This window comes from Engystomops pustulosus, chromosome 5, assembly GCF_040894005.1.
Source record: "Engystomops pustulosus chromosome 5, aEngPut4.maternal, whole genome shotgun sequence".
NCBI lineage: Eukaryota > Metazoa > Chordata > Amphibia > Anura > Leptodactylidae > Engystomops > Engystomops pustulosus.
The window spans coordinates 41432261-41444394 of NC_092415.1; the positions used below are offsets into that span (position 1 = coordinate 41432261).

The 12134-nt window shown below is 35.9% G+C and overlaps 1 protein-coding gene across 8 annotated transcripts in view; it reads left to right on the top strand.

Annotated features, from left to right (window-relative positions):
• The window catches only part of EYA1 (EYA transcriptional coactivator and phosphatase 1), a 70735-nt gene extending 58808 nt beyond the window's left edge, over nt 1–11927 (top strand). For all 8 annotated transcript variants that reach the window (XM_072151731.1, XM_072151738.1, XM_072151730.1 and 5 more), the window contains 6 exons: nt 4333–4391; nt 5014–5174; nt 5737–5851; nt 5964–6085; nt 6675–6775; nt 8365–11927. In XM_072151731.1, coding sequence (XP_072007832.1) covers nt 4333–4391; nt 5014–5174; nt 5737–5851; nt 5964–6085; nt 6675–6775; nt 8365–8445 — 639 coding nt within the window. In that variant the 3' untranslated portion in view covers nt 8446–11927. The remainder of the gene's footprint in view (nt 1–4332; nt 4392–5013; nt 5175–5736; nt 5852–5963; nt 6086–6674; nt 6776–8364) is intronic.
• The last annotated feature ends 207 nt before the right edge of the window (nt 11928–12134 follow it).

Consider the following 12134-nt stretch of genomic DNA (forward strand, 5'->3'; position numbering starts at 1 on the left):
GAGCAGGAACAGATATCCAAGAATTTCATGGGTGAAGGTCCTTCTCAGTCTAAAACTTGGTGTGTGGTTTGGGTGTCCATGGGCGCCCTAGAAGGCTTGAGCTCTGAGCTTATGCCCAAACTGCCTATATTATAATCCACTACTGAGCATTGCATAGAACTTAATTGACTTCTATGGAACTTCAAGAATTGTGTACAGTACAGTTGTATACAGGGACTTGTGAGCTTGTGAGATGCCTGCAGTCATATATTCATCCCATATCCTGAGGTTCGGGGATAATTATGATTAAATAGACAATGCCTTTAAAAAATAGCTTATACTTAGGCTTATGTACATTCATTGTACTGATTGATAATTCTCCCACTTTGGATATGCAGGTCATTTAAAGGTGTCACAGTAAAATGTGGTTAGAGGTAAACAAAAATGAATTCCAAAAAGGTAGCCATTTTGTCTGTTAAAATCCACAGGCTGATTGGAGTACACCTGGGTAGATTTTCCCAGTGGATACCTTGACAATGCACCACAGACAGGGTGAATTTAACCTAATCTGTACCCTGTCAGCGAGTCAGCAATGACATGCTATGATCAAATGAAGATTAGCCCCCTGTAGCTATTTCCCTAAACATTTAATCAAGTCTCAATGAGCCGTCCATTAATTGAAGGCTGCAAGCTGTTGACAATCAGAGCCCTTTACTATCTGGCTGTGAGCAAACACAAGTGGCAGTCCCTTCACAATAGGAAGCAAATAAGGAAATTTGCATAATAGATCCATTATCAGCTAAAAGATAAGGAGGTCATGCAGTAGTTAAAGGTAAATATGTGTCGAGTTATCCTCAAGGACAATTTAGGCATTTGTATACTGGCTGAAGGATATCTGACAAGTAACACCTTTGTAAAGATCTCATCAGCAGTCACAAAGTTAATGACATACCAAGAAATCATCACCTAATTGTAAAGTAATGACCAGTTTTATCTTTGTGGAATCTAGGCAATCCAATGTTTCCTTTCTAGTTTATATGTCTTAAAGGGGTCACCAGACTGCATATATATATATATATATATATATATATATATATATATATGTATATATCAGCTGCTATCAGAGTCACCAACAGTGAAAAATATGAGTATGCAGGTTAAACTTGAGTAAAATACAATATTTTTGAGGTTCTAAGGAAAATTCCACTTTTAGGAAATGTACTTCCAATAACCTCAGTTTTCCTGTACGTTCTTACTACATAAAACCGCTATTTACAACCCTTTCCTCCCTCAAAGGGGTTAACTAGAGACAGTTGCATACATGTGAAATCTATGATTTAATAGTGGCCACTACAGGAGAAATGGGGTATAACATGGCAGTATACAAAGATGTCTGGAGGCCACCAAATGCTTCTACAGATGTCTCCTGGACCAGAGTGATTTATTTCCTAACAAGTAAATAAGTAAAGATTCCATAAGATTCTTTACTTATGGTAGATTGCATCCTCCTTGCAATGTCCATTGCAAAGCTTTCTGTGTGAATGAATTTGGAAATATATATATATATATATATATATATATATATATATGAATATTTTCATCATTGATCTCCCCCTATTATACATAATCACAAATGAAACCTTCTCTTTTCTGATATTGTAGCTATTCCAATGAAGTCCAAATGAGAGTTTAATATTCGAGAGCTAAACTGCCTAAAAAAATGTTGAATAGAACATTTCTGAACTCTTTGTACACTTCTGCAAGTATTTTATTTACATTTTTCTTTTAGCCTTCTCATCCGAGGCCTCATAATCCTTTTTTTCGCTTATCTAGAACAGTTGACCTCAGGAGAGGAGTAAAAGGTTGTGGGGTCAAAGTCTTTTCCTCCTTGGGTCTTGCTGCTCGCTGAGAGAAGGGTGGCTGGAAAATAGATGTTTTAAAAGTGAGGTTGAGGGTCACTGTTTAATTCTGTTACAGAACAGCTGGTTTGAGTTTTTCTTCGACTCCAAACTCCCTCCTCCTATCTAAAAAATCTACTTGAAAAAAGCCAAATATTCAGAAGGCGTTGGTAATGCACAATATCTCCTTGTAAAATCTATCGAGCAATATTCAAACTGTGTATTTTATGTGCACATTTTGATTCAATATTTGTACACATTTTATGCTACTTTTAGGAAACGCTCAATTCTGGACTCACTGTATCTGGAAAGATGTCAAACACCAGGTTATAGAGTGATAGTTATTATACAAAGAAGGCAAATCAACTGCACATTAAATATTTATTCTGCATTGATGGATAAGAGAATAACAGTGTGTTAAGCATGAGCTAAGGGTTACTGTCACGGCTGATAGCTCACAATGAGGGTTTCTCAAAAATTGGACAACTGGTGACTGTCTTTTGTTTTGGGCCCATATTTATAATAATTTGAGTTAATGGGATTGTTCTACATCTCAAATGAATAATATCTATATCTTGAGAAAAAAATTACATGAAATATGTACCGGTATGTAAAGGAGAGAGAGCGTACTATAGCAAATATCACAATTTTACCTTCTACTGGTGATGGTTTGTGCGACAGTCCCAGTAGACATAACATCACCCCCCACTTTATTGGTAACATCTTCGTGGACAAGTTCAAAAAGACACAGAAAACAGGAATGATAATGGTCGATCTTGTCTTTCCATTAAAATTTTGGATTGGGAGTAATCAATTTTCCAGCTACTTCTTTTACTTTAGAACTTTTGCTGTAGCATTGTCACATCAGGATAAGTTAACATGTTGGATGCAGGGCCTGAAGGGGGGAGCATGACTTATTTTCATGCTCCTCCCTTCTTGCCCTGATCAATGAATCTGCTTTGACTGGAGCGTTCTTTAAAATAGGGGAAAAAATAGCATATCAGTCAGTTTTTTCACCTGCTATTAAACAAAGGTACGGTAACCTTCATTGAAGTATATGAGGAACAAAAGATAAACGCAACACTTTCCGTTCATCTTTTTCGTTTACGTTACCCTATTCTAAATGGAGAGCCCTGACAAGTGCAGGCTAGGTCCTATTGTCTAAAACATTTTATCTGTCTAATGTTATAAACAAAAAGTTATGGGACAATTTTTTGGATGTGTATTCACTATCTAGCATTCCTATTTTGACCAAAGCAACCATGTTATTACCAATTGTAATCACTATTGTTCTATTATAGTGTAAGCTTCCTTATGTTGAATTTTGGGAAGGAGTGAATATATAGTGCACGAACACTCAATTTTTTTACTTTGTGAACCAAGTTTCTTGTTTTTTTACATATTTTAATAATCAAAAGCAATCAACAATTAAGAGTAGTTATATTAAACCTTGTTCAATATGTAACATTTCTTTTCTCGAAGTCGTTGTGATATATGAGAACTGTGTGTGTCATTTGCAAATGTTGGCTCTCTCGGCATGCCTGGATGCTAGGCATTCCTTGGTTTCCTATATGTGGAATGTCAACATGAGGTTTTATTGTCAGTCATTCTACAATGGCATGAGAGCACAAGACCCTGCCTAAATATACATCTTTGTAATACAAGATCATTGGCTGAGGATTTGTAAATAAACATTTTAATGAATGTGTTGTATACTTCTATTGGATCTGAATTTTAGTAAAATGTACAGAGAATTTTTGTCCAGTAAGTTTCTCTTTCTGTAAATCGCATGCTACTTCAGTAACAAGGCTCTTTTGTATAAGTAGCACAAGAAGCAGATACCTTGAAACTTTAAAAAAAACTTTTAAAAAGTCTAATCTGCTCCTTTCAGATTTCATATTTTCAGAATCTGAACACTCTTATTTTTTTTCTCTTTAACCAAGGCAAAATAAATAAAACTCACAAGTCTCAAATAAATGGAAAACTAGTAACAGATTTTTTGGTGTACACTGTTCAGAAACATTGGCCCCAGGCTGTGTTAGTGTGTGGCTCAACAGCAATCAGAGGTCATAATTTCATTGGCGGTTTCCATCGGGTTTAATTTTTGTAGCATGTTACATTACTGAAAATGTCTGGTTTCAGTTAAGCTAAGTACTGGCTGTGTCAGCTTTAAACAGTGCAATATTTAACGTACCTTAAAGAGTAAGAAGACCGTTATGAAGTGCACATACTAATTGTTCTTAGCAGCTTAGTAAATATTCGGAATGAGCTCGAGGTCAGTAAAAAGTAATGACAGCTAACTTTTTGGAAGGCACTTAAAACATAAAGTGGATATTTTACAAGGCCACCACCTATGGCTTTAAAAGACATGACATAACGTTTTAAGATTGAGATATTAATTGTCGAGTTAAGTGGCAGACGTAGTAAAAGCTCATGATTTTTTGTCCTCTTGTAGGAATGTGACCAAGTTCATATAGATGATGTATCATCAGATGACAACGGACAAGATTTGAGGTAAGGTTTTGGAATTATTTCAAGTCATGCTCTGGGAAAAAAAAAATATCACCATAATAGGGTATAAAGTTAGTGTTCCTAATTAATGATGTCCTAATCTATTAGGTTGCAAAAAGTTGCAAATATATGTACAGATATGGCAAACAACATAAGTTCATTGCTTAAGCCATAAAACTATTGAAAGTTCTCTACATTACCAGTGCAACCATTAAGATTCCAGTTTTTTTTCTGAAGGATAGAAAGTGTGTTGCATGGCTCATGTTAAAGGTGCACCAAAAAAAATGTTCCACTCTGTTGAGGCATTGCAGAGGGCGCCACATTCATGCAAAACGAGAACCACAATTCATGAATCTGCTGCCCTCTCCACACAACACAGGCAAACTGCACCTAGTTTTTAGTAAATGTGTCTCACAATCTGATATGTTTTCGATTTTTACAACTTTTTGACTCTTAAAATTGTCTCTTTAAATAGCTTGGAAATAAAGTCACCAATAAGCATCAAATCTATAAAGTTTCTTATTTGCTAAAGTTCCAAAAAAATACACATGTTCAATGTTGTACAAATTGCTGTACAAAGATTTTCTACCTCATCTTAACTGAGTTTCTCTTTCCATTATCATAGCACGTACAACTTTGGGACAGATGGTTTTCCAGCAGCTGCGACCAGTGCAAACCTTTGCCTTGCAACAGGAGTCCGTGGTGGTGTAGACTGGATGAGAAAATTGGCTTTTCGTTATAGAAGAGTAAAAGAAATCTTCAACACCTATAAAAATAATGTCGGAGGTAGGTACATGTATCTGATTGCATGACAGTCCAAATGGATTTAAAGAGGTTGTTAAATGAAAACTTTAAAGAATTTCTGATATACTTTTTGTATCAATTCTTCAGTGTTTTCTATATCTCTGCTTACTGTCAGTCAACAGGAAGCTTAATTTTGTACTTCCTGCAGATTGATACTGGACCACACAGCTCTGTTTACCCTCTGTGATACTAACGAGCCTTGCACCTGTGTGACATATGACAGGGACCGGTTTTATCCAAAGGAAGTAAAAAAAATAAGTTTCCTGTTGAATTATGGAGACCAGAAATCAGTGAAGAAAAAAAGAATATTTTTTTAAAAGCCAAACAATATAAATTATGTAACTCCGTACTAAGAAAATTGCTGTAAGAGTTTTGTTCTTTCTGTTCTTAATTGTTAATTTTTTAAAATATATCATTAAATTATTATTAATATAATATTTTTTATAAAATAAAGAGAAAAAAATATTAAAATAATGAATTCATTGCCAAAAAATTGAGAAACAATTTTAATGTTGCGTAAACAACATTCTTCATTATATTGTAGGTTTGCTTGGCCCTGCAAAGAGGGAAGCCTGGTTACAGCTTAGGGCCGAGATTGAAGCTTTGACAGACTCATGGTTAACACTTGCACTGAAAGCCCTCACATTAATTCACTCCAGGTAATTTTTTTTTGCCACAAATTTACAACCAAGTTAAAAATGTACTTTAGTTAAATTTTAAAATAAAAAAAATTACATATCACTTACTTATTCATGTATTTTTGTGTTACAGGTCTAACTGTGTAAATATACTCGTCACAACTACTCAACTTATACCAGCACTAGCAAAGGTCTTGCTATATGGATTAGGAGTTGTCTTTCCAGTTGAAAATATCTATAGTGCTACTAAAATAGGTGAGTGTGGCAAAAAATTTTCACGCCAATATTTACACTGCACGTTAACCAACATAGAATGTGTTGTTTCTGGACTAAATATTTTTCTATTTTCTGTTATAATCATGCTAAAAATATCCTAACTTTAGCTTAGATCACATAATGCTCACAAAAGGATTGTATAATCCCTAAAGTAAAGACAAACGCCTGGAATGTAGATTTAAAAAAATATGATTTATTAAGACACCGAGTCATCTTTAACATTGAATTTTTTTTTTTTTTTAAAAAAAGCAAATTGTGTTTGATATTTCTCATTTTTCTTTAATTCATAGCAAACAGAGATATTAAGTTACTAAAAAATTATTTTGGAGAATGAGGAAGATCATATTTTATTAAACCAGGGTACAGTGACTGTTTGATAAGGCAGAGCAAAAGAAAAAGGACATAAAAAAGATAAACTATTTATTTTGACTTGTTGATGACATTTTACTAAACTATTTGGAATGTATTTGGTGATAAATAAAGCTTTAACTATTAAAAAATAAATTTTTAAGTACTGACTCACATATAAACACATATTCCACTCATATCTTTACATTTTTAAACACAGGTAAAGAAAGCTGCTTTGAAAGGATAGTTCAAAGGTTTGGAAGAAAAGTTGTCTATGTTGTAGTTGGAGATGGTGTAGAAGAAGAACAAGGAGCCAAAAAGGTAAGGTGACTAAGTTGTAAATGGTAGAATGTTCCAACAAAATGCAAAATAAATCTTTGTTGGGGGTCACTTGTGCAAAAACATTACAGCATTTAGCAGTGGATTAGTAGATGTTTCCTATTTTCCTAATATTAAAAACATTGAGAGGCTTAAGAGCAGAGCTTCAGAGCAGAGCTGGAGAGCTTCAGAGCAGAGCTTTAGAGTAGAGCTTGAGATTAGAGCTTCAGAGCAGACAGAAGTTTTTTTCTATTTCCCAGACTTAGGGGTACACTATTCATAAGTAAATTTCTCAAGGGACAGTAATTGACAGAAATTCATTAAATTTCTTGGTTTATGTAATAGTGGTTTACGTCATTGTCACGTCTGCCCCTGCTTCTTCCTCAGTCTGTGCTGAGTTTTATGTCATCTGGCAGTCTGAACTGGGCTCTAGTGGCTGGCTGACCTGATGTAGGCTACATCCCTGCCTCTGCACTCTGCTTCTGCCATGAAAGAGTGAGGGCTGTGGACCTGTAATTGCTTGCTCCCTTCAATTGCAGCAGGGCCTATTCTCCCTATAAGTGTCCAGCTAGCCTTCACTCCTTGCTGGTCAAACTGCTGTCAAGCCGTGTTCACACTAGCTCTTTCTCTTGCTTCGTCTCTTGGTATCTGATCTCTTGCTTGTATTTTGTACTTTTCTAATTGGTTTGCAATTTGGTCCTTGTTATTTTCCCGCTGTTGCCAACTCGATGTGTCTACTCTGCCTTATTGTTTTTTGTCTGTCTGTCTCTTTACATGTTCAATAGAGATGAGCGAGCACTAAAATGCTCGAGTGCTCGTTACTCGGGTCGAATTTTTCCAGATGCTCGAGTGCTCGTATCGAATAACGAACCCCATTGAAGTCAATCGGAGACTCGAGCATTTTTCACTGAAAGAACACATTGAAAGAACACTAAAGAAGAACACATTACAGATGTCTCACTGAAAGAACACATTGAAAAAACACAGTGAAGAACACATTCTAGATATTCCGTACATCTGCTAACTTATCGGAAGACATGTGCGCTGAACGGTGATCTTCACAGTAGTATATGAAAAACAATATGTGTGAAGAACACATTGCAGATGTTTCCATGCATCTGCAATGTGTTCTTCACACATAATGTTCTTACTATACATACTATTGTGAAGAACACTGTTCGGCGTGCATGTCTTCCAATAAGTTAGCAGATGTTCGGAACATCTACAATGTGTTCTTCACTGTGTTCTTTCAATGTGTTCTTCACTTAAATGATCCTGTGTTCACTGTGTTCACTGTTTTAATTGTATTTTTCACTGTCCTTCACTTGGACGCGTATACTCGCTCATCTCTAATGTTCACACTTTACTCATGAGTGAATAGGGGGAACCCAATAAGCAGACAAGGACAGATTGGGGGGAGGGGCTCAGTGCCAGGTCTCATTGTCCTTGTTTATGTCCTGCCATTACAGTCATATTTTGGCTCAGGCCATCTGCCAATATAATTACGGATGAGCCTAGTAAAAAACAACATTTTGAGCAAAATCTTTTATTCAAAAAAAATAAATGAAATTCTGTTATTGTTTTTGTTTCAGCATTCGATGCCATTCTGGAGAATAACAAGCCACTCGGATTTAATGGCACTGCACCACGCATTGGAACTTGAATACTTGTAGCAGGAAAACAGCACTTTGTTTCCAAATACAAATAAACCCCGCTGATGGGTTACATGAAACAGATGTTCCGGTGTCCCTGCGCAACATTGCTGAGGTGGAATTTCAACCGGAAGCGCTTATCTTCTGTTTCATACACTGCTGATAATTTAAGCAATAGGACTTTAAAGAAAAAAAATACATATCAAATGAAAAAAAACACTAGACTATGTTAAAGTTCCACAGGCAAAACAAAAGGTTCATACCTGTGAAGAAAATGGAATACAAGACTTTGCTAAACCTTTACAGGCTTCGTGATTTCCACCTAAGGAAAGTCGACTGCGGAATGGCAGGTTTTACTGCACATTTAACAGCTATGCTAAAGTCTCTTAGTATAGTGCCCTAGAAAGTTTCTACATCTTATTTATGGATGGACGCTTCAGCTTGACGTAAAGAGATATAGTAAAATAAAGATGGCGCCAAAGACTCATCTTTGTGACTCAGAAATGACTGTGGGATGCAAAAAACGAGTCTAAAGTAGATGTAGGCAATCTAGGATCTCCAGCCGTCGTAAAGCTATTGGTCCCAGATGATGTTTTTGGGACTGGTGTTGCCCACATCAGGTAATCGACAGGTTGCCTACCTCTGGTCTAACGTAATGTATACTGTAATTTAAGATAGAAATATGTACATCACTGCGACAATCATGTACAGAAAGATTTTTTTGTGTGTAAATTTGTAATAACGGATTCTTTTACATTTTGTTTAGGTAAATATTCTTAAGATAGCAAAGCCTTGGTAGATGATATGTGCAGGATGGCGTGTGTACAAAATGTTGTGCAGTGCCTTATCAAAGTGTTAGTTATAAATATGTAGATAATGGTGTTTTTTTTTTTGCTTTTTTTTTATATAGTTGAATTTGTTAAGACCAAACACATGGATGTCAAGTGTCAATAACATCTTACAAAACTTTTTTTTTTGCCAGTTAAATAAATCAGAATCCCATTTTTGAAACCATAATACTATTTCTCATATTTCTTGTCTTGCAAAAACGGTGCAAACTCCATTTCAGATAAGGAAGAGGAAGGGCAAACAGATTAATCAATAGCATACAGTAGAGAATAATTTTCATACTTCTTTAGGGCAGGCTTCAGAGGGAGCCTGTCAGGCACATCTAGCTTCTCCCCCCCAACCAAAGGTATTGCATCATTTTTGTTGTGAGTTGCTCTGCATGATGATATTGAAATTAATCCGTGGCTTCTGGGAAATAAAAAAATTACCCCCCCCCCCCCTTACTGCATTTTAATCCTGTGAATTGAGTCAGCCGGGTGTTCCTGAGCTGATCTGAGTCAGGCTGCAACACCCCCTTCGTCCTCTGTTCTCTTGTAAACACACCCCCTTTCACATACCGTATAATTATTATCCCTTTCTGTGCTGCAGCTTACCAGGAGGTGTGTGCAGGGGGAATTGCAGGAGAATCTGGACAGCTCAGGAACATCCGGCTTCCTAAATTCACAGGATTACAATGTAGAGTGGGGGGAGGGGGTTCATTTTAAATTCACTGATTTATTTCAATAACACCATGCAGAGCAAATCACTACAGAAAATGAGGTTGGAACTTCAGTTTGGGGTGATATATGTGCTTGACAGATTCCCTTTAAAAAAGGTTTTCCAGCCTGACGTATTTATAACCTCTACCATGGATACATGATAAATAGTAGATAGAAGTGAGGGGCTTGACCACTAGGACCCCAATTCATCACCACAACAGGGCTCTTCACTCCCCTATTCCACCACCTGAAAGATCACAGCTTTTTCATCTTTGTAGTCAATAAATGATAAATGCTTCAGTCTGCAAACCCTTTAAAAGGGAATCTATAGTTTTGATCATGCAAACTGGAGACAGTATTGGATTAGTGCTCTAGAGAGGTGTTAAATAATATCCGTAGGTATATTATAAGTAGCACCAGGACTGTAAAAATGAATTTATATTACAGGATAGTAGCTGGACTTTGGGTACTGCAGGTTATCCTAAAAATGCCATTCAATTAGCTCTCTCCATTTAATATAGCTCTAGCCTAGAGTAAAAGCTGTGTCAGACTTGAATACCACAGCAACCACTAAGAACAGAAGAAAGGTACTGTGAATGCACAGATCTCAGGCAAGTAGTGTAAAAACACTTCTGCATGAATCAATTTTTCACAGTCCTGCTGCTACTATCAACTTACACATAGGAATGAATAAACAGCTGTCTTGGGCCACTACTTCTATTAAATTTTCTTTAAACGCAGCACCGATAGAAATAGAAATAGAAAATGACTGCCTGGGCCTCAAAGACAGGGAGGAATATGACCTACTCTATAATTTGCAGTGTGGGCAGTCTGGTCGGTCTTCACCCCTACTTGACAAAGCCCAATACTGCCCAATGAGGTCATGAGTTAACCACAAGTTCATGTACATGAGGCCTAATATTGTTTCTGTTCAGGTGGGTTTGAGCTAGTAACATCTTCCAGCAGCAATTTTGCTCACATCCTTCTGTTGTCAATTTTATACTTCTTTTCTTTATATACTTTCTTTTTATACTTCAGTTCTTTTCTGTTCATCAGCTGTTTAGGGAATAATTCCTAATAAACTAGTATCTCTTTACACAGTGTCAACAAAAACTTAATCTGAAACATACAAGTACATGTGAAAGCTAAATGAATGCATTAAACCTCATTCTATCAGGTGGAATTTCTAGAGAATGCTTTTGAATTTAACTTATATGCTTAAAAGAAATTTACCACCAGGACCAAGGATTGTAACCCAAGCACACTTACATGCTGGTGTGTGCCCCCCTGGCAGGTTCTACTCTTTTTGTAGCTTCTTGTTTTTAAAAAAATGAGGCTTTACAAATTGTACAAATGAGCCCGAGGGGCTCCATAACTGCGCCTAGAGCCCCGCAGACTAATTTGCATAATTTTTAAAGCCTTTTTTTCGTAATACAAGGACATAAGAAACTAAAAGAAGAATGAGGGGCTGCACACCAGTATGTCAGTGTGCTTGGTTTACAATTTAACCTGGTGGTAGATTTCCTTTAATGGGGGTTTCACAAAATTAGAACATGTTCATGGAATAGGTCCTAGTTATCAGATCGGGCCTCAAAATTATTTTTAGCCTCAAAATTTAAATTACAATTTTAAAATCTAAAATAAAAAAATAAGATCGCTCAATTCACTAATCCCCCTAAATGGAAAAAAAATAAATGAACTCACACTGCTGCTAGAATAAGTAACTTGTGACTGACTTTGCATCTTTTTCTTAAGAAAAATACACAGGGATTTTTTTTTCTATTCTTTTTTTTACAGCTCAAGTAACAGTGAATATTTCAGCCGTATTGTACAAAAATAGCATGTTATACCCACAGATATGTACAGTTTTCTCCTCTCATTCAATATTGTGTTAAATTAATAAATTTAATTTGTGAAATATTAATTAAATTGTGCTTAATTTTATTTTTACATGTACCTATTGTAATTATTATTGTATTACTTTTGTTATTTTTGATTCTGCAAAAGAAAGAAAAAAAAATTAGAAACTTTTGAAAAGAGTGAATCATTTTAAATAAAATCAGAAGACTATGATGGAGGAATTCTACTTTTTATTTTTCTGTGTGTGCCAGAATGAATTATGTCAACTTTTCAATTGCTGATAAGGCTGCCTATAAACCTCAT